At 61.7% G+C, this 21,930-nt stretch overlaps 1 protein-coding gene across 2 annotated transcripts; it reads right to left on the minus strand.

Moving 5' to 3' along the window:
• Positions 1-757: 757 nt before the first annotated feature.
• On the minus strand, positions 758-21,846 carry TRMT44 (tRNA methyltransferase 44 homolog). Of its 2 annotated transcripts, none has more exons than XM_016127141.2 (12): positions 21,199-21,846; positions 19,478-19,592; positions 16,807-17,026; positions 15,304-15,372; positions 14,417-14,524; positions 13,796-13,867; positions 10,055-10,161; positions 9,034-9,217; positions 7,144-7,501; positions 5,162-5,278; positions 1,066-1,294; positions 758-922 (listed from the first exon to the last, which is right to left on the minus strand). In XM_016127141.2, the coding sequence occupies exons 1-12, from the start codon at positions 21,812-21,814 to the stop codon at positions 907-909; spliced, it is 2,211 nt and encodes a 736-aa protein (XP_015982627.2). In that variant the 5' UTR covers positions 21,815-21,846; the 3' UTR covers positions 758-906. The 2 variants fall into 2 exon arrangements, with proteins under 2 accessions (XP_015982627.2, XP_036083352.1); XM_036227459.1 differs by having other exon boundaries at positions 9,034-9,304.
• Between the last annotated feature and the right edge of the window lie 84 nt (positions 21,847-21,930).

The following is a 21,930-nucleotide window of genomic DNA, read 5'->3' on the forward strand; positions in this document are numbered from 1 at the left end:
CCCTGAGCCGCGGCGCAGAGGAACAAGAGCCAAGAGCAAGCGACCTGCGGGGGGCGGTGTCACGTGACCTAACGGGCCGTAACTGGAGTTTCGAGAGGAAAGCGAGAGAACGGATGAGGAAGGGGTACTGGGGGGCGCTGGCTGGTTCCCCCCACCCCGCTGGGTCCAACACAGTCGCCCGGGGATCTAGAGTCCCACACACCCCAGGCGAGGTTCAAAGAAAAAGAAAATCACACCTTACACACAAGACTGCTGCAAACCAAACATGAAAAAGAATTCTTAACACCAGCCGGAGCGGCGGCGTGCACGGCCTGGCGAGACGCGCCGCGGGTCTCACGACGAGCGCGCCAGACACGACAGAGGCCAGGACAGCGGGACGGGAGCGTCGGAGCGCAAGACAACGCGCCCGGCCGAGTCCCCAGAGCCAGCGGCGAGGAGCTCGCGGGACCCGTCCGCATGGCGCCGATGCCCAGGCTGAGCGACGCCCGGCGAGCTGTGGGGCGGGCCGCGGCCAGGCCACCGCGGTCGGCCACCGCCGGGCCGTGCACATCCACACGCGTGACGTGCTGCCGCAGCGTGTGTGACGCCCGAAGGCGCAGTGACCACTGGACGGGGGGCGCGTGGTGCTGGGGCCGGGAGGGAAGGGCGCCTGGGACCCAGAGGCCCCGCAGGAAGGGGCGTGTCTCCTCGTCGCCGGGACGCCTGCCCCGGGACAGCGAGGCGCGGCTGCAGCGACCGCACGCGGACACGCGCGACTCTGCTCCTGGCAACGGGACCCATTCCGGGGGGGAAGCAGGGAAGGGGCGGGCCGAGCCCCAGGGCCGCTGGGGCTCCCGCGCAGTGAGCTGCCTGCCTCCGGGACCACGACGCAGGAGAACTGCCACGGTCTGACAGAAAGACGGACGTTTAAGAGTCTGCACGTCTGAAACAAACCGAGGATTCAGGAGGGGGCGAGGCGGAGGGACTTGAGTCCTCCTGGCACGTGACGTGGCCACGGCCCCCCGGAAAGCTGGAGGGGGGCAGCAGGAAAGGGGCCTGGCGCCAGGGCGGGCGGAGGCGGCTCACCGACGCGGCCGGCTGCCCCTGGCGGCCGGGGGCGGCCGCAGCTCCCCGGGCCCGTGGGCGAACGGGCAGCGGTCTGCGGGCAGGACGCAGCCGTCGGGGTGGTGCAGGAAGAACCAGCAGAGGCGGGTTTTGAAGGCCTCGGAGGACACTCTGCGTCTGGCTTCCGGCTGCCTTTCCTGCAGCGGCGTCTCTTGCCTCCAGTCCCGAATGCGAACTCTCCCCTGCAGAACTGCAGTTTGGAACAGAGAGAAGTCAGCCAGCTCGCCGCCCCGCGAGGCCGCCCCGCGAGGCCTTCGGTGCCCCGGGACCTGTGGGGGGCACTGCCACGGGCTGGGTTGGGGTGCCGAGATCCCAAGCCATGGATGGCGGCCCCCACCCCTGGGGCTCGCAGGCCCCACCCACAGGTGAGTGGTGATGGAGGCCCAGGCCTCGAGACAGGACCCCAGCCACGCAGGCCAGCAGGGGGTGCGGGAGGGCTGGGGGACCGGAGTCCTCGGGAGCGCGCTGGACACTGGGAGATGGTGAAGCGCCCCGAGCCTGAAGTCTAGGTCCTGGTGATGGCCCAGGTGTGACCGTGGGACGGCCGGTGTGAGGGCCATGACACGGTCCAGGCTCAGGGGGCTCAGGCACTGTCTGCACAGTGGGCCCCCGCGTCACAGAGAGAAAATGAGCGAGCTGGGCGCAGGTCCCCTCCAAAGATGAGGGAGCAGGCAGCGAGGACGCCCGCAGCCCAAGCCCCCACATGCAAACAGCGGGAGGGACCAGCAGCCCTGTGGCAGGGGTGGGGTCAGAGCAGGAGACGGTGGGTGCTGCGAGGGGCCTGTGAGGCCAGGGTGGTGTGAGCCGGGCGCTGGAGGACCCCAGAGGGCTGGGGACAGGCTGTGGCCCGGGCAGCTGACCAGGGCCCCTCGGAGCTGCGCCCCAAGCTGGTCGCCCCTACTGAGCCGGGGCTGCCCGGGCGCTTGCACTTGGCCGTCTCCGCTCGAGACAACGCCACGGGACACGGAGCCAACGCGACTGCGCCGGGAGCCGTCGGGGTTTTGCCTGGAGGCCGTATAACGCTGAGACGTGGGCTCGGCAGAGGCGACCCACCACACGGAGCTGGCTGGGCGGCTTCTAACTGGACAGGGAGCGGAAGCGCCACTCCGCCCAGCCCGCCCCTGCACACCGACGCGGACCAGTGCTCCCCGGGGACCGGACAGTTGCCGCATGGGCCAAACAGGAGGTTCGTCCTCTCGGGACCAAGAGGCACCTCTGGCCGATGTGCTGTCTCCCCACCATCTCCCAAGGGTGCCGTGGCTTTCTCTGCCTGAAAGTGTGAGCCAAGGAGACGTTGCTGTGTCCCCGGGTGTCCCCACAGCAGCACCTCTGGATGCAGCACAGAACAACACACCCTCAAGAGCGTGGGAAGGTGCCACGAAGGCTCCCAGATTCCCAGGGTGGGCCTCAAAAACCAGGAGCCCGTGATGGCCAGGACGGGTTCATGAGATGTGCGGGAGATCGCAGAGGCCCAAGCCAGGCAGAGACCCTACCCTCCAGACGTCAGGACAGGCTGGCCTGTGGCAGGCCCTCCACCGGCAGGTGAGCGAACACCTGGCCATGCTTCTGGAGCAATTCCTACAGGGTCAGGCAAAGGGGGCCCCTCCGGGATTCCTGAGTCCTGGGGAGTGGGCGCTAATGGCAGGGGCAGCCCTGAACGTGGCAGCAGCCGGGAGCCCTGGGGCTGGCCAGAACGTCGCCATGCTGCCCCACGCCCCAGGACACAGGGCGGCCGTCGCCCCCTCCCGACACCCCGCACCCGGTCCTGGGCAGGCCCGTGCCCAGCATCCTCCAGCCGGCTCCAAGTCGGACCACCGACAGACTGCCCACGCGGACACGTGCTCCTGACCCTGAGACACGCCGCGAAAGCGGCCCGCCCGCCCGGCGCTGGAGTGCTCCCCCTCGGGGTCCCCAGCCCAAACAGCACACGAACCCGCCGTGTCCTCTACTGCTTCTGACAGCAGCCACGACCTTAACCAACGCGCTCTGAGGGGCTGGCTGGAGAGCCTTCCAGAAGCTCACTATCAACAACGTACCAGAGCACAGGCTCCGGTCAGTCCCAACCCAGGGGCCAGCCCCGCCCCTCGCCTTGCGGGAGACCTGAGGCAAGTCACCAGCCTCGCTGAGCTGTGTTCGCATCGAGGCCGTGAGCGTGGCACCTGACCAGACCGCACGTGCAGACCCCCACCGACACGGGCGCCGCGCTCTGCCCCGCCAGGCGTCCTGACCCAGTGCACGCGGCTGTGCGGCCGGGGGCGGGGTGGGAGCTGCGGCCCTCCCCACCCACAAACGCGGCTGGCGACAGGCTGCATGGGCGTGGACAGGGCCCCGCAGGACAGCGCCCGGCTTCAGCGCACGCTTCTGCGTGACTGGAGCACCAGCCCCAAGCCGCCCACTCAAGCGTTTCTAGAATTAAACGTGCCCCCCACGTGAACCGCAGAAACAGTCACACGTGTGCACGTTTGTGATGGAATAAACACCGTCTCAGGAAGCCCACAGGAAGCTGGGGCAGAGAGGAGCCTGCCCTCCGGCCCTGGGCCCTCACCCTGGCACCGGCATGCGGAGCGGACCTCTGTGGCGGTGCCGCGGTGGCAGCAGCGACCTCCTCTGGTTCAGGAAGGCCACCCCCGCCCAGCCGCCCCGCCCGCCTGCCCCGGGGGACCCGCCCTCCCGCACCAGCTGCGCGTGGGAACCCTGACCGCCCCAGGACAGCATGCTCATCCCCGCAGGACCAGGTTTACGCGCGCCGGCTCGCAGGCCAGCTGGGCTACCTGAAAGCACTGCCGGCGTGCGCACGCAGCTCCCGTGCACACGTGGGGGCAGCGCCGGCGTGCGCACGCAGCTCCCGTGCACACGCAGCTCCCGTGCACACGTGGGGGCAGCGCCGGCGTGCACACGCAGCTCCTGTGCACACGCAGCTCCCGTGCACACGTGGGGCAGCGCACAGATCCCTGTGCAACACGCAGCGCAACTGGCTAACGTGGAAGGCAGCTGCCGGACGTTGCACACGCAGCTCCCGTGCACACGCAGCTCCCGTGCGCACGCAGCTCCCGTGCGCACGCAGCTCCCGTGCACACGTGGGGGCAGCGCCGGCGTGCACACGCAGCTCCCGTGCGCACGCAGCTCCCGTGCACACGCAGCTCCCGTGCGCACGCAGCTCCCGTGCGCACGTGGGGGCAACGCCAGCGTGCACACGCAGCTCCTGTGCACACAAGGCGTGAACAGACGCGCCTCCATCAGCTAAGACGCCCAGGCAAGGCCTCCTCCCCACCCCTACTTGGTAGGAACACAAAGGTGGGGTGGGGAGATCAGCCCAAATCCTAGGGCTCAGAGAGAGGCCCTCATGCCCAGAGGAGCCCTCAGAGCCCAACGGGGCACCCGTCCTCAACGGGCCCAGCGAGGGAGCGGTCCTCGGGTGGGCCCGGTGTGTGTCTGCACCCTCGTGCTGGCAGACCGGCTCCCCTCAGCTCTGCAAAGGCCCTCGTCACCTCCGTCTCCACAGACCCTGACGGGGCCCGTCCTGTGTGCTGGACCCAGCGTGCGGTGTGCCCATCTCCCTGCCACGTCCTGGGGACCCGGGCAGAGGGGCCGTCACCGTGTGCAGCCTCCAGCACGGCACGCGCAGTGAGTGCTCCACCCACGGAGCGCCCGCGTGGTGAGTGCTCCACCCACGGAGCGCCTGCGTGGGCTGGAGAGCCCCGGCGTGCGGAGGGGCCGGGCGTGCGAGCACCCCCTGTGGCCGTCCGTCCCCGCGCTGGGCCCAGGGCTGCCTCTCGGGCTGCAGAGCAAGACCCGGCCCCGCCCGCAGGGAGCCCACGGCCTAGCTGGGGTGCTGAGTGACAGAAGCACACGACACCTGAGGGCCCGGTGGGGGCAGCCGGGAAGGTGTCTGTGGCGACGGCACTTGGCTGCCACCAGAGAAGCCGGGGCCTGGGGGCGGGGACAGCCCCACGGGAACACGTGGTGGCCGCTGGGGCTGGCTGGGAGGTGGGCGCGGGGCGGCGCGGGGCGCGGGCTCCCGCCCGGTCCGACGCGTCCCCAGGCCAGGCCCGCTCACCTTCGAACACCTGGCGGTTGCTCCTGAGCAGCGTCTGCAGGCCGCCGCACTCCCGCCGCAGTCTCTGCAGCGCCTCCCCGCCCAGCTGGCCCGCAACTTCTGCCAAGGAGAGGCTCTCTGTGGAAACGGGGCGCCCCCAAGCAACAAGAGGCCTATTACAAACCTGTTCGATAGGCACAAAGACAATTATAGTTCTAGAGATCCCGACCCCTGAGCACAGCGGCAGAAGGAACAACATTTAACTCAGGCTACGCACCACAGCAGCGGAAGCTACACGGGCAGAGCTGTCGCCACCTGAGACGCCCAAACCTTCCCGCCTGCCAGGCCCTGCTCCCTGCGCCCACCCCATCCCCCGCAGGGGAGCCAAGGGTAACCGAGGCCCCGTCACGGAAGGTCGGCAGAGCTGCATGGCCCAGCCTGGGAGGCCCGTGCAGGTGGATACCCTTAGACAGGTGGCTTTAATCAACCTGTTAGAGCCCAGCTGACCTCCAAAGTCCATCTGTCAGCTGCCTTAAACCTGTTCTGAAACAGGAATTCTAAGAATACTGGCCCAGAAAGCCTTCCCCACCCTCCCAGGTTCCGGCCCCCACGAGCTCCATGACTCTGCCTCTCACATGCTGCCTGGTGACCACGTGGGTCAACACTGCTAGCTCTTCTCGTCCTGATGCGTGTCCTGACCCAACAGCCAGGCCAGGGGCAGCTCCTCCTGAGCACCCTGGACCAGCCCCAGACCGACGAGGCCAGCCTGGAAGGACAGCGCCCTGGCTCCCAGGTGTCTCCGAGAGATGGACCTTGGAGGTCAGCTGGGCTCGGACAGGTTGAATTCAAGCTACCTAAGGGTATCTACCTGCATGGGCCTCCCGGGCTGAGAAATGATAATCAGAGCCACACTGTCCACGTCTGAGTCAGAGGAAAGAGCCAGAGGCATCCGAGGCATAGACTGACCCCTTGCTCGATCGTTCCCAAGGGGCCTGGCAGAGGGAAGGGCCGCCTTGGGGTGGAAGGTCAAGCTCCTGTGTTGAGATCTACCCTAAGCCCTCTGGGACTCTGGACCTGCCCGCCAAGCCTGCCTTCCTCACTCTCTGCCCGCCTCAGCCAGGGCACCCCAGATGCCCATGGTGCCTCGAGGCTGTCTGCAGTCACAGATGCTCAGCCACGTAAGCCGGGGCCACACCTGCCGGAACTCCGCTGGGTCCCTGGGGTTCTTCTGACCACACACTAACGGGGTCGGGTGACCCCTCATGAGGACACGAGAGAGGGGGGGTGAAACCTGAGCACAACAGTCACAGGCGAGGAAGGGCAGAGGAGGGTCTCTGTGCCCTGATCCCGGCCATCCCACCGCAGGGCAGCCGGGCGCGGTCTGTGGCAGGCTGAGGGACGGTCCTCCATCCCCTCCAGAGACCCAGAAACTCAAGAGGCAAGGCTCTGGCTCGGCCCAAACACAAGCAGCTCCACAGCGCCCCTGGCCGCCGCCCTGCCAGGAGGCGGAGCCGGACTGCTGCCAGGTCCTTCCCAGCAGCCCTGGGGGCTCTGACCCAGGTACAGGCTCTGTAAGAGCCTCAAGGCTCAGACTCCACCCCTCCCACTCCCGGCCTGGCACGTCGCCCCTCTGACAGTGAGCAGACACAATGACCCCTCTTTCTCACGTCTGCTTTGGCATTTTGGAGATTTCACAGAATTCCAGGAGATGGTGCAGCCCGTACTCTGTTTTCTGTCTGGATAATTTCTGCAGACTGAGCCGAGCAGGTGCAGGCCTGAGACCTGAACGTCAAGGTCAAGGGCTCAAGCCCAAGGTTAGCACCCTGCCCTCGGCCAACTCAGAGGCAGCCGGAGGCCTGCACGTCAACAGGACTTCTAAGCAAACGAGGAGCCTGTAAGGCACCCATCTGTTATCGCTCTCAAACACGTGTAGAACCACCACTCTTAAATTGGCTGTGAAGCAGATCCAGGCCCAGCAAGCCGGGGGGCGGCGCGTGCGTTACCTCCTCGGCTCCAGGTCCCCGCGGTCCCGCTGCGAGAGCCGCCTGTGTTCAAGCGCTTGCCACCCAGCAGCAGCTGCGCCACCTGCAGAACCACGGCGTCGACGAACTCCCGCGGGAGGGAGGCGCAGTTCCGCACGCGCTCAGCTCTCTCTCTAGGGCGGAATCCAGACAGCCACGGCCCGTCGGCCCCGGCGTCCGGGGGTCCCTGGCTGTCGGGGTGACCGCTGGGTTGACCCGTGCTGCGTGGAGGAGGGGCGGGCCCCTGGCCCTGCCGGCTGTTAATGTACCGGGTCCTCTGCGCGTCCATGGAGACTTCTCCGGCGGGCGGGTACGTCCTCGACTTGCCGAGGAGGCACACCTGCGCGTGGAGAGGGCGGGCTCAGGCTCCCACAGCGCTTCGGCGGCCCCCACGAGGCTCCTGCTCTGGCGCTCACGCTACAGAAAAGCGTCGGCCGCCCATCGGGAGAGCCCTCATTCCAACCCCAGGACCACTGACTCAGCGGCGAACAGCGGCCAAAGCCGCTCCGCGCTCAGACTCCAGCATAGCACGCACGCGCGCGAGCCAAACGGGAGCCACTGACCCAGCACGCGCGCGGCCCTGCTCCAGCCGCTTGCTCCCCTCGCCCTGCCCCGCCCCTCCTCGGCCCCATGGAGGCCCCGAGCTCACCTAGGAGCTCTCGACGCGGCACAACAGAATGACACGTCTACTGGCCTCGCCTGAGCCGGCGTGAGGGCCCGGCAGCGCTTGGCACGGCGTGGACGTGCGTCTGTGCCGCTCCCTTCCTGCTCCACACCCCGTGTCCGTGTCCGGAGAAGGCTGCCCCCGGGGAGCCAGGCCCCCCGCAGGGCTGCCGCCGTGAGCGCAGCGCCGCCACATGTCCCCCGGGGCACGTGCTGCGCAGCCAGGTTACAGGCGACCACAGCGAATCTGGTCACGTGGGCCCCCCTCGCAACGCTCCAGCTCTGCCACCCATACCGTGGGACCTCGGGCAGGTGACTTCTCTGAGCGGGGAACGGGAATGCCTGGCATAAAGTCAGTCCGCCTTGTGTGGACACCCACTCTGGCATCTGACCCCCAGACCGTCACGTTCTGAGAGAGCAGAGACCCAGGGAGATTAGGAATCGTCCGCGGCTCCCACAGAGAGCAGTGGAACCAGCAGGGCCAAGGCCATGCTGAGGGGGCTCTGCGCCCACCCTCACGACCCAAACTGGAGCCGCTTCTGAAAATCAGTCCCGACGTCAGAAGACCGTGGCCTGCCAAAGGGCGGGCGTGCGGGGGATGGCACGAAGGCTCCGCGGTCGAGCCCTGAAGGGCATTCACGGTGACCAGGTGGCGCTGGCGCCCACGGGCCTGATGCCAGCGGTGGGGGCCGGCCACCAGGCAGTCCGGGCACAAGGGGGTCTTCTGCCCGGACCACTGACATCTCAGATAAATCTGAATTGATGAGGCTTTTCACAAAAAACCTGTAATCATTCTGAACTTCTGAAACACCCCTTAATTTTGGGCAATTATTTGTGCATCTAAGGAGACGGAACTAGGTGCAATCAGCCTCAGAGAATGCTGGGTTCAGAAATCTCAGGCTGACACCGCCTCCAGGGAGGGCCCTGGGCCACGGCGTTTCTGGAAAGCAAGTGAGGCCTTGGTGAAGGTTCCCACAAAGCCGCCCAGAGAGGGAAGCGACGGCACGTCTCTGGGGAGCGGGGGGGGGGGGGGGGGGCGCGCCGTACAGAGAGAAGCCCTCTGAACCTCGAGGGCGGAGGCTGAAACCGGCACGGGCGCCGTCTGGAACACGCGTGCTCTCAAGCGCCAGGGCCGTTCGTGACACGGCCCTCCGCCACCCCCCCCCAGGCACCCGCCCCGCCCGCCGGGCGTGCTGGGGCCAGACGCACCCGCCTGGTGGAGGGGATGCGGAGGCAGTCCTCCTCCACGCGGAACCCGCAGGCCGAGCCCACTTCGCTGATGAAGTCCAGGTACCCCCGGTACTGAGTCTTCCCGCTCTGCCGCCGGCAGTGTCTTCCCACGAAGTCGAAGAAGCAGCAGGGCAGGACGAAGAAGCGGCAGCTGTAGGAAGACCTTTGGAAAGAGCCGACAAGCTCGGAAACCGGAAGTCTTGAATAGACCAGAGAAAGTTCAGCAGAGAGCCACGTGGCCACGGCGTGTCTGGGGAAAATACAGTGTCCGCTGCCGGCTCACCGTTTATACGACAAACAGAACGAATCGTGGCTCCTGCCACTTCTATAAACGACTGCACAGTACAGCTTTTCAACAAAATGACTCTAATTTTGTAAAAAACTTTTATGTGGCAGTTATTGTCAACTGTAATCTAAAACTTTCTGAAGTGCACTGAGACTTCAGCTGTGGATCAGGGATTTCAGAGGGAGGCGTGTAACGCGGATAAGGTTTTGCCCTTGGCCTAGGGAGCGCCTCAGGAGCCCGCACCGCCCATGAGATTCCTGGGTAAGGGAGACCGGGGCACAGAGCATCCTGGGCGGCAGCACGACCCGCGCCTCGACCGAGTTCCCGCCCGTGCAGAAGCAGAAGCTGCCTCGGACGGGCCTACGCCACCTGAGAAGCAAACCCTGCCGCCAAGCGCCTTGCCGTCACCCACAGCACACCTTTCACACCTAGATGTGCTATCGAAACAATCAGTTTTGATTGGCCTTGCCCAAGAGAAATATAACGTGAACCACATATGTAATTTTCTATTTTCTAGTGCCCATATTTAAAATAGTAACACAAGTGGAATTTATTTTAAACGTAAGCCAATGTGTTATCGTTTCAATACTCTGAGCTAGCTGTATTTCCAGCGCTCGGTCACCAATGCAGCTAGTGGTCCCCGTTCTGGACAGCAAGCCACAGGCAACCAAACGTCCCCAGCCATTCCCCCTGCCAACCTGTCCACTTCCTCACCTGGCTGCAATGACAGGTATCCACGGTGTTAGTTCATCGGAATGGTTACCGATTAGCCAATCAACGTCCGGGAAGAGGGTCCTATCGTTGGGCGTGATAGCAACTTCCTGAAAAACAACAAAAACAAGACGAAACGCTTACTAAACAAACGCAGAGCTGCCGAGGCAGCCGGCCATGAAGACGGAAGGCAGAGGCTCCGGCCTCGCCGGGCTCCCTGAGTTCGTGGCGGCACCAGGACGAGGGGTGAGGAGGCGCGTGTGTCCACCCCCAGGACAGGAGACACTGGCCGCGTCCGGAGTCCTCGCTAGAGAAACAACACTCCTCTGTTTGTTCATCTCCTTTCGGTAATTAAAATTGAACACGCGCTTCAGTATAAAAACAGACGCTGGAAGGGGGGGCACGTGAGCCGCTCGGCCTTCGGCAGGACGTGGAAAGCAGCAAGGGCCCTGAGAGCGGGCCGCGGCCAGCAGCCGGGCCCCGCGCAGCTGGGCTCTGCTGGCTCAGGGTCTGACAGACGCGCCCCTGCGGCCTCGGAAGTCCTTCGGTCTTCATCTGCCAAGTGACGGAACGCAGGACGAAGTTACAGAGGACTGCGTGATTCTTTGCTACCGTGCTATTAACTTTTGTAAAACCCACTGAACAGGCGTGTGAACCACTGTGATGATTTCTGAAGTCAAGCTTCAAATGCTCTCTCCCTCCTGCTAAATAACAGGTCTTCATTAATTACTGAAATCGGCAGTCTCAACGGTGAACCTGCCAGTCAAAACTGGGAAGAGAGAAGAGACTATATAACTACTCAAAACCCTCTTAATTTTAAAGTGGAAGAATGAGCCCCAGGGCGTAAGCAGCTGGGTTACTCCGTGATCAGAACAGAAGAGAATCACGACGCTCACCTTCCCTGGCCATTCCCTAGGACAAAGCTTCAGTGTGAGCCGTGCAGACACGACGTCCATAAGAACAGAATGGAAATTCTATACTCTTTCTGCTTCGACGAACGTCATGTGCTCTAGTCACACACGTTAACACGTTGGAGTGTTGCTCGACTGGTGTGTACGTAACTTAAAAGCAGGAAAAACAAATCTTTGATATTTATTCTCTATTCCCACCCCGTCTAGATTTAAATTCACCTATTTGTCTCTCTACATGGCCTGCGCGAACAAAAAGCATCGCTTACCCCCAGCGACGCGGCGGCGCTGTTACCTTGCCGACAGCTGGCCAGCGCCCCCTCGCCCAGTCGGCCTCAGCAGACGGTCCGAGCGCGGCAACCTGGAAAGTCCCGCTTCACATGCGGCTCCACAAACACCAAGACTGTGATCCTCACAACGCCATTACCAAAAGCAGGTGTTTTTCCTGATGGCTTCCTGCTCATGTAACCAAATGAGGCTTCCAAACGACAAGCGGAGCTGTAGGCCCCGCTGGGACAGCCAGTCCCGCCCGTCCACACGGGGACCCGTCACTAGGCCACATGCGCGCTGAGCTCGTGTCGGACCACGTCCTCTGCCGCAGAGGCGGCACAGAGAGACGGCCGGCGTCCTCCTCGGGGACACTAGGGGGAGCAGGGTTCTCCCAGCACTAAGATGGAAGTTCCGGGGTGACGAGGAAACACACCCGGGAGGCTAGAACCCGGGACGCCTCTCAGGGTGGCCCTGACCGAGCGTCAGGGAGCGTCCCCCACTCCACAGAGGCGTCTGAGGCAGGTTGCTAGGGCCTCACGTACAGGACTAGAGCCTTCTGCCCCTTCTCCAAGGGACCTCACGCCAGCCGGCCTTTCCCTGGGGGCACAGCTGAACAGAAGGCCCACCCAGCTGTCGCTGGAACCTCCCACCCAAAGACATCATTTCGCTTTGTCACTGGCAGACGTGAGGTTTTGAACTCAAACGTGTTGCTCCTTTAGCTTGGCCCAGCCGCCTCATGCCCAAAGCAGAGCCAAGCGCCCTAACAGAGCGCGCACATCCTGCGCGCACCTGCCGCCGCCCGCACGGCGTCTGGGTCACCTGCAGTCTTCAGACCTGGAGCTTCTATGTGTTTCAGTCTACCGCAACGAACTCGCAAGCCACCGCAAACCCCTGCAGCACAGAACGGCGTAAATGCACAGAAGAAAACAAGCGGACGGCGGAACGGCAGCTGCACGGACTCCCCTTCACGGTTTTTAACTTTTGCAAGGTCCTCGACTTTAAAAGAAAGTGAGGCAGAGAATATACAAAAACAGTCTTCAAAATTTAATTTCTCGTTCATAGATGAAATGATAGGCCCGAGAACTGTTTCAAAACAGCAGTGTGGCTGATGCTGGGGGCTGAGACGGAGGGTGACGGCTGGAGCCGGCCGGGGGGTTCTGGGGTCGCTGCGCGCTTCTCCCCACGTTCAGACAGCCAGGCACTGCGTGCCGACGCAGGCACGCTGACTAGGCGGCTCTGTCGTCCTGCAAACATCGCAGAGTGACCTGCACGCACCCGGAGGGCCCAGCCCGTGGCGCTCCCAGGCCACATGGGGCAGCCTGTCACCCCTGGACCACAAGCCTGGACAGCGGTCACTGCGCGAAGCGTGGCATTAAGTCGAGCACGAGAGGACGTGGCGCGCCTGAGACACGGCAGCCACGAGATGCCGAGGCCGCTGCCGGCGTGAGCGCGCCCTGTGACGGCGACCGAGGGCGACATCAGGCGGACGCACTCCAGGAGCACGGCGGCCGCCACCACGCTCTGTGCGCCGGACACCACAGGACCCAGTCCTCTAAAGTGACTGGCGCTGCAGCAGGCCGGTCCACACCCGCGTCACCACAAAGATGCGCGTCACGTGCTGTGCTGCATGACGACAGCTACGACGTCACGAGGCCACAGGCATTTTTAGCTCCACTGTAATCATACGGGACCACGGACGTACAGGAGGGACCCGGGGGTCCCTCTCTGACTAAAACGTCATCATGCGTCACATGACTGAACCCGAACATTCTTCACCCGCCGTGCAAAGCAGACATTCTCTTCACTTCGCCAGTCAGCACTCTGCCCCTGGCGGTGAGAACTCTGTGCCTCTCACCCCCATGCTTCTGGACTCCAGCACAAGGGTCTTGAGACAAAGCGGGCAGTTGAGCAGCAGGGCTGGGTGGCAGGAAGGGCAGCTGTGCCCGCGGCACCCCAGAGCTCAGTGCGTGGACCCCACCGCTGAGCGCGCCCTGGCTGGCGTGGAGGCCTCGACCAGAGACCTGCACCCTTAAACACGGGACGGCAGACCACTGCGGGACTGCTGCTGGCGAGGTGCCCGGCCACTGCCCCCCTCAGGGGGTCATCCCTCTGCGATGGGCACCAGGACAGGAGGAGGTAACCCGGCCCACTTTAGCCCGCGGTTGTGGGCTGAGAGCAGGCTACTCACTAGACGGCCCAGGGCAGGCGCGCTGCCCGCCTCCACGGCGTCTGCACACCGTGGCCTGGCTTCATTGCGGCCTCCCGCCCTGGACTCCTCGCTGACCTGCCCGGCACCCCCCACACAGCGCCGGGCGCCCACAGGTGGTGTGAACCATGCGGCAGAGCCGAGGGAGGAGATGGCGCTCCTGGCTCCAGATGGCAGCCCTGTCTTCCGCTCAACCAGCACGCTTTGAGAAGTCTAAATAATTGAATGTCAGATTATTTAAATTGCCCTGAATTGTCATGGTTAGCATCTGTGACTGGCCCATCCACAGAAACCACTCATTCACGTCAGGGTCCCGGGGTACAGCCACGCCAAGATCAAGTGCGTGAACAAAGCCAGTACCTCTAAGCGAGTCTGCGGTCCATACATGTCCCAGATTTTTCTTCTTCGTACATCGATCCCTCTGCCTGGATGCTGAAATAATTTCAGAAAGCAAAAGTTAAGTTCAGGACCTCATAATAAATTAGCAAGAACAAATTAACTCCGCAGGCCCCACCGCCAGCGTGAAGCGCGAGCGCCCGGGCACCCGCGGGTGGCGCGGCTGCTTAATGCGGGCACAGGCAAGGCCCGCGCCGGGACCGCGGCCGTCCCTTCACGGGCAGACGAGCCAGGGCCGGAGCTGTAGAAAACGGCTGTGGAGGGAGCCGGCCCCTCGGCTGCCCGTCGGGTCCCAGTGGCGGGCGGCTCCTCCAGCGCGCCACCCTAGACGGGCGCCGTCTGCACGGCCACCCGCCCCCCCCCCCCCGGGACGCAGCGACCACCCTCACCAGCTCCCACAGGGCGACCGTGCCCAGTGCACAAACACCGCTGTCTTTTCCTCCTGTTTCACAAGACACCAGAAGCAGCCACTATTCCGACGGCCGGGCCGAGTCTGCACCCAGACCAGACTAGCGGGGAAGGGTCCCAGTGGACCTCGTGCTGGCCCTGAAGACCCTCGAGAAAGGGCCACCAACCATGCTTTACCCCCTCGCTGCTCAAGATGTGCACCAGGAGACCGTTTCCGCAGCCCAGGTCCACGAAGGACTGCTTGGCTGCCACGCCCCGCTCGGCTCGCTCTTCTTCCCATAAGACCTAGAGACACGAGGAAAGAGTGGGCTCGTGACTCACGCTAGCCCAGGATAACTCAGACACAGCCCCACGTGGGACCCTAACTCGCCCTGTCAGAAAGGGCGGATGCCAAGGCCCCGGCTTCCCCCAGGTGATGCCTGGCAAGCAGAGGGCAGCCGGGCGCGGCTACGCGAGGCTACGAAGCTCCTTCTTCAAGCTCCTTCTTCCCTCGGACGCCATGTTAAGTGGTCACCTCTGGGCAAGAGCCGTAGAGGTTGTTAGTTTCGTACTTTATACTCTTTGAGTTTGGTAGACACTGATAAAACTACGCTATTTCTAAAAACAAGACAAAGAGAATCACAGTTGAAAGGAGATTGGAAATGTCTGAACACCTCACAGATGAGAAAATCGAGGCTGCCGAGTCAAAAGGCATGTCCTGACGAGGTGGCCAGCAAGCCAGTTCTGGAAAGACCTACAGCCAGAAGCCCCGAACGCCAGGACCGGAAGGCTTGTGCCCGTCAGGTGGGCTCCCACCAGCGGCTTCCGGTTACCAGTCAGCATCGCCATGCTGGCTAGCAATTATGAGAGTACTGGTCAGCCTGAATTCCCACCTCCAGTTTCACAACGCACACCGGTTCGACTCTCATGCAAGGGCACCACGCAAAGCTAAAAGGAACCGTTACTTGTGTGGCCAACCCTGGCAAACTGAAGTACAAACACCCCAAGTCGTGGATCTGATCAGTGCTGACCACAGGCGGCAGCACCCGCCCCACTGACTAAGTGCAGGGTACGCAAGTTCTCACCAGCAAGTAGGAGGCAATAGCGACATCTTCATAAACAAACTTCTCAGGATCGGTCACCTCGGGCCACACCTGGAAAACGTTTGCGAGCACGTGTAAACTGTTCTCCCGTCTCCGCACGACTTTACAATAAAGGATCACCATGAGGCGTAAGTGAAACTGTACTAATTATGCAATTAAAAAAAAAAAAAAAGCTCGTTTCAAAGGCAGAAACGCATGCAACTTTCAGCCTGTGTGGTTCAGGGCTCATCGAGAGCGATGCAGTCCAAGGCAGGACTCCGCAATGAAGACAATGTCTGTCGGATACTTAGGTGAGGTAACTGGACACCACAGAACAGCATTCGGCTATGCCGCCCGCTCACCTATCTAGATGGACAGTGAGCAAGGGAACGAGGGGGGAGGGAGCGAAGGGACAGGGGTCGGGGGCCGGTGCTGCGGTCTGCCGGTGCCCGGCTGTCACGCTTCAGGGGTCAGCGCTCAGCCGCTCCGTCCCTGCGTCCCTGTGTGTTCAGCAGGGAGGAAGCTCCAACCACCGGACAAGCTGCCGCCGGGTGCCCTGAACGCGGCGGAATGCCAGCTGGGGGGTGAGGTCTCGCTGCCACAAGGCAGAGGAAAACCCAGTGGCCGCTGTCAAACGCTCGGTCATGAATCTGATAAATGCTCATGTATCAGCGGCCGTTGTCAAACGCTCAGATGTGTATTTCCAGTCACAGCAGATTCGACAGTTCGGATGAACTATCTCACTAAGGACAAGTTCAAAAGTTGGAAGGATACGAAAGTCCCTTCTTGAAGGGCTGAGTAGCTGACAAGACAACACAGGACAACTAGGCCAGGGTCTGGGGGGGAGGGGGCCCCGGCCGGCCAGCCCGGGACCCACACAGGCCGCATCAGGGGCGAGCGGCTGCCGTCTCAGGCCCGTGACCCCCCCAGTGCTCTGCTACATAGCCAGAGGCGGCTGATAGACTCTGTGGACGTGGCGAGTCCCGGTTGCTTCCAGGAGGCGGCGGGCGCTGTGACCCGGGAAGAGAGCGAGGCGGTCCCACCGCACTGATCGTGCTGGACCCGAGCGGTGTGTCGTCTCCTCGTCACGTCTTGAGCACAAAGAACGTGGCATAAGATTTATCTCCTTTTCGCAGGTATGTTCTTTTGTGCTGTAATTTTTATATATTTTCATACCAAAAAATTACAGTAATTTAGTAATTAACGTTCAACTATTTTAGAGTAAACACTTCCCTTTTGCTCTCTTGAAAATAAAATATCATGTGTGGGAAAAAACGAGTTTTCCGTAACACACCTGCCAGCACTCTTGCGACGTGCACGCCCACGTGTGTCACAGCACGGCTGCGGCAAGTGACCCTGAAGGGCGCGCGGACTTAAAGTTACGTGTGCGCACTCTGACGTAACGTCTGCTCCTGGAGAACGCTAGGAGAACACCTGTGCCTGTGCAGTTTGGCCACAGACCGCATTTAAGTGTGGTGGAGCCGCAGCCGTCTTCCCCAGAATTACCTTGACCATGTCCTTGTATTTGTCTTTAAGCTCCTGGTAAACCTCGCTGTACTTCACCATGGAAACGAGGGACAGGGTGCTTTTAAATTCGCTCTTCCTGCTCTCCACAGCCCACCTGGCCAGTTTGGCCAGCAGCTCTTCTCCAAGCCAGGTGAGTTTGGGATAAACAATTCCATCTGAATGCCATCTTTCTGGACAGAAAATTAAAACAGATATGAACCTTTAAAAATAAGAGAAACATGAATAAGCAAAGCTGGTTCCAATTCATATTCTTAAATTACACATTTATCTACCAAAAAAGAAGTTAAGATGGCTATGATTACAAAATATTTTACCTCGAGCACAAAACAATTTGGAACTAGTTACAGAATTTTCACCTAATAGAGAAAAACACATTTGAAAGACAAAAAATTCCTCTTCTCCTTGCAAACGTTGTTAAAAATGCGTCACACATCCTGCAGAGCCCATCAGGACAGACGGCAAATAACAAAGGTCCTCTGACCTGCTGCCCTGCCCGCTAGTTACTGAGACTCTGACGCGTGTGTGGATTTTCCTAACATTTCTGTCCTTTCTATCTTTTCGCACGTGCGGCTCGAATGTGAGCTTAGTCCCCCCGGTTGTTTACTGGACAGAAAGTGGAGCGCTCAGTCACAAAGCTAAGGACACACGCAGGCCCTGTGCAGCTTGCGGGTTCGTTCTGCCACCAGCATGTGGAAAGGCCACGGTTCTGCCCGGCTCCCAGCGGTGCCGGGTCCCCGGCAGGTGCTCCCGACCGCAGGCCCAGATCGCGACAGTACGCCCCACCGGTTGCAATCCGGGCGGTGCCGTGAGGGAGAGCATCGAGTCTGCTGGGCCCAAAAAGGGGAGGCATTCGATGGGGGCCTCTGAGAACAAGCAGCGGCACAGGCAGCTACGCCAGAGGGGCAGAGCGGGACACAGGCGCGGGGGACACGGGCGAGGTCGGGCCACTGTCAGGCCTTTTGTCACCACGTGCATCCAAGGGACACAACTCACATGCTTCACGCCCTGATTCTCCATGGAGAGACGCGCCTGGGCCGTCCCCATGCGGGAAGGCCTGCACGCCCCTTTCCCACCCCGTCACCTCGGAAGGCCTCAGTGGGCCTGCCCCTGGGCCTCGCGCTTTGCCCGGGTGTCCCCCGGAGATCCCCGCGCCTACTCCCTCATCCACTCAGGCCTCTTGGGCTGTCACGGCCTCAGAGGCCCTCCCCACGCACCCGCGTACACTGGCACGACACCGCCTTTGCTAACGAGGGGGTATGAAAACAGACCCATTTTACCTCTGTGCTTTCTTTTTATGGTACTTATCTCTACCTGGTCTCAGAGCACATGTTTACCTGCCTCCCCATGAGACTTGCTCCCCACTGCACCCCAGGGCGCTGCGCACGGTGGCATGTAACAAATACCACTGAGACGAGGGCTGGTGAGGAGTGCGCACCCCAGTTAATGTGTGCTTCACTGAGGAGGTAACAAGTCTGGCCCCTGAAGTGTGACCAGTGCTCAAAGGAATGTGGCAACTTGCCCAGGGGGCAACGACCAGAAATGCCGACCAGCACTTGCCAGCAGCCGGCGACTTGCCAAAGAGCAGGGAGCGTGACTCCGGCGCATCGCCGTCCTGAGCGCCCCCTGCGGCCCGGCCGGGAGCCTCGCCTCCCACCCAAGCACGGCCGCCACGCTCACCCCACGGCTCGGAACACGCAGCCCCCGAGGAGCCACCACAGGCCAGCACGGCTTGCCCCACAGGGTCTGCTCTCACACCCACTTTGTGACAGCAGCATGCTGAGATAAAGGCCTTGGGACCAGGTCCCTTGGGCAACCTCTTGACAATTTCAAAAGGCTTCACTTGGGTCACCCCTGTCTTCCATGAGGCTTCTGAGCCTGCAACAGCCCCTGGAAGCCCAGCCTGGCGCCCCCTTCAGAGGCTCGTTATCAAACCCTTTTCACAGGGGTGAAGACCGAGGGCCGTGGAGGCTGCGCGCTCAGGGTCATAATCACGCTGCCAGTGGGGAGGCCCAGGTCTGCCCCACCCCAAACAAAGCTCTTCCTGCTGTGCCCTCTGCCTTCCATGCCTGTGCGGGTTCAACAGATGCACTCCCCAAGGCTGTTCCGGAAATACAGACTGGAAGTGGCTCTCGGGAAAACAGTGGAAGAATAACCAGTGAATTTACCCTTCCAATGACCTTTTCGTTTAAACAATAACAAATGGAAATAAACCAGATTTCACATTTTCTGTACAGGCTCAAACACCACATGGCACCAAGGGAGCCTATTAAACTACCACTATCGTAATCGGCGTTGCCAAACAGCCATCACGTCCAAAACCACAGCCGCAGCAGGAAAAAGAAAAGCTTCCACTTACTCCCCGTTACCAAGTTGTACGACATGACAAAATAACAAAGGGATTTTAGTTTGCTTGAATTCAACCATCAAGTCTACGTGGAATGTAGAGACTAAAGCCTCCAGCCAGGCTGTGACAAGTGACACAGGCCAGGCACCAGCAGGAACAATGTCATGGACATGCCAACCAGGAGGCACAGTCACACAGCCCTAACTGCCAGAGCGAGAACTCCTTTCGTGTTTCAGTGACCTGGAGCTTCGCAGCCAAAGAAATCAACCGGCACTGTAAACGGAGGCGCCAGGTGCCAGTTCTTACCATTCTTCTGCGCTGTGCCGGAGCTGAATCTGATACACGTTGCTCAGCTGAACATTTACATTCCCTTTGTCATCCTCTTCCAAAGGTAAAAAAGTTACGGTTCCATTAAGGACATCTGGGGGGAAAAAGTAAGGACAATAAATCAAAGCTGCTTAAGCCAGAGGCGGCACTGACAGTAGTAATGGCCAGGTGCTGCGCCCCAATCCCTCAGGGCTCCCTGCCCCACTTACAACGGTGTGCAGGGCGTGGGACAGGTTGGCCCGTCCCCCTCACTGCTGCGCTGGAGCCTGCCTGAGCCTACACTTGCCCACACCTGCTGGGCACACAGCGGCCACGCTCAGCAGGAGCACTCCTCGTGGACAGCAGCCCCACCTCACTCAGAGACGTTTACCCACCTGTCCTCTGCGGCGAAGCCCACTTGAGGACGCAGACGCCTCCCCCTGCAGGCCTCATGGGCACTGACTCACCATCCCTCTCAGTCTAGCAGAGGCGGAAGGTAAAAGCTGATCGGAACACGGTGGGCAGAAAAGACGCCCTACACTCGCCTGGGTACAGCAGGGTCGGAGAGGCCTCCTGGAGGAGGGGCACCCAGGGGCCTCACAGGGGCACGCAGTATGGGGGTCAGGTACCCCTCAGCAATTCAGCATCGCTGCCTGTGTAGACAGAACAGCTCCCAACGGTGTCCAGGCCCCATCACCCCAACCTGTGACCGTACTGTATTCCATGGCAAAAAGGGGCTGTGCAGATGTGAAGGTTCTGGAACTCGGAAATGAGAGTGCTTGGAACTGGGCAGGTGGGCTCCACCCTATCACAGAGGCCCGGGCAGCTACGGACACGCCCCAACTGCAGGTGGAAGAGCTGCCGCAGAAGGGCAGTCAGCTCCCAAGTGTGAAGAAAGGTCAGGGGCAGCCTCCACGGCTCCTCTGGGAGGGGACCTTTCCGCCATCTCTTTACCTGCTCAACTCCTGCCTAGCATTCAACACCCGGAGTGTCTTCACCTCGAGCCTTACGGATACAGTCTCAAGCAACGACCCGCCCTCCACAGTAAGGACACACATCGCTACACCCTGCTCAAGAAACGACAAAAAGCCTACAACCTCCCTGGGACGTTGCGGAGCAATTGGCACAGTCGATACCTTCAGGGCCTTTTCATGGACAGAGGTCCAACGCGTGCTTCTTGGCCTAACTGCGACCTCTCAGAGGGAGCCCCTTCTTGACCCAATTGGACCAGACTTCTCTGAGCGCTTCTCCACTAGGCCTCCACCTGGCCCACAAGCACGGGAACAAATGCTAACAGAGTTCCCAACGCCTCAAGGCCGCACCCCTGGGATGACCCGAGCCCCCTTAAAGTGCCTGCCTGAGAGAGCTCAAGGCTGCCAAAAGAACTGACTGTTCCAGGCCACGCCTGAAGAGGGGGGCCATCTCCCTGCCTCTGAGAGGGAGGCGCCTGACCTCCGTAAGAACCCTTAGCAAGCCCAGGCGGTGTCACATGCCCCCCCCTTCCTGCTCTTGTACCTTTCACTCCCTGACTGCTGAGCCGCTCCCCTATTTCCTCATTCTCCCTTTAACGCCTGTCAACTCTGCACAGGTGGAAGGAATTCAATTCACGTTGGACTCCTCTCCCATTTAATACAATACTGCACCACTAAAGTCCATCCTTGACGCATTAGCACCTGGTTTTGTTCACCTTTGACACCTCCCACCATCAGAAATACTCTTACCTTGCACGACTATTTCTCTCCTCAGAGTAGAAAGCAGGTTCCTTTTCGGGATGACGGTTCTGAGAACCACATCAAGCTGGTGCTGAGCCTCTGACTGCGATACCGCACCAGAGCCTGCAAGGAAGGCCAGCATCTCCTGATTGCCGCCGCCGAGGCTTCGGGAGAAGTCGTCCCAGAGAGAATCCAGATCCCAGGCTGGCAAGTCGCCCTCCCTGACTCCTGCCTTGCTAGGCCGACCGGCGGCCACTGCGAGCAGAGGCGCTGCGGCTGCTTCCCTTTCGTCCTCCCCTTGTGGGCGCCGGCCCTGGGATTCCTCGAGGCCTGCGCTCGACCTGGGACCCGGGCCGGCTTCAGGGGGATGCTGACCGAGTAGCCGTACCTCCTCGGGCCCGTGTTCCGCCGCGGCCTGCTTCTCCCGCTTGGGGCCTGTACTCTGCCTGGGGCTGCGGGCCCCGCTCCGGGGCAGGGCGGCGCTCCGCCGGGCCTCCAGGCGGGCACCACACAGCCGCTTGTTGGCCACCTGCGGCCTCTCCAGCCACACGGCCACAGCCGCCCAGAAGCCGTCCGGGAGCAGTGCACCCGGGTCACGAACGGCGACTCGGCCCGCTTCCGCCATAGTGGGCCAGCGCCAAGAGCCAGGCGGCGGCGCGCCGCGATGACGCACAGGCGGCGCGGCGTGCTGACGTCAGAGCGCCAGGCCCTCGGGGCGGAAATAAGAGAGGCCAGGACAGA

The sequence above is a fragment of the Rousettus aegyptiacus genome, unplaced genomic scaffold (genome assembly GCF_014176215.1).
Source record: "Rousettus aegyptiacus isolate mRouAeg1 unplaced genomic scaffold, mRouAeg1.p scaffold_m13_p_10, whole genome shotgun sequence".
Taxonomy (NCBI): domain Eukaryota; kingdom Metazoa; phylum Chordata; class Mammalia; order Chiroptera; family Pteropodidae; genus Rousettus; species Rousettus aegyptiacus.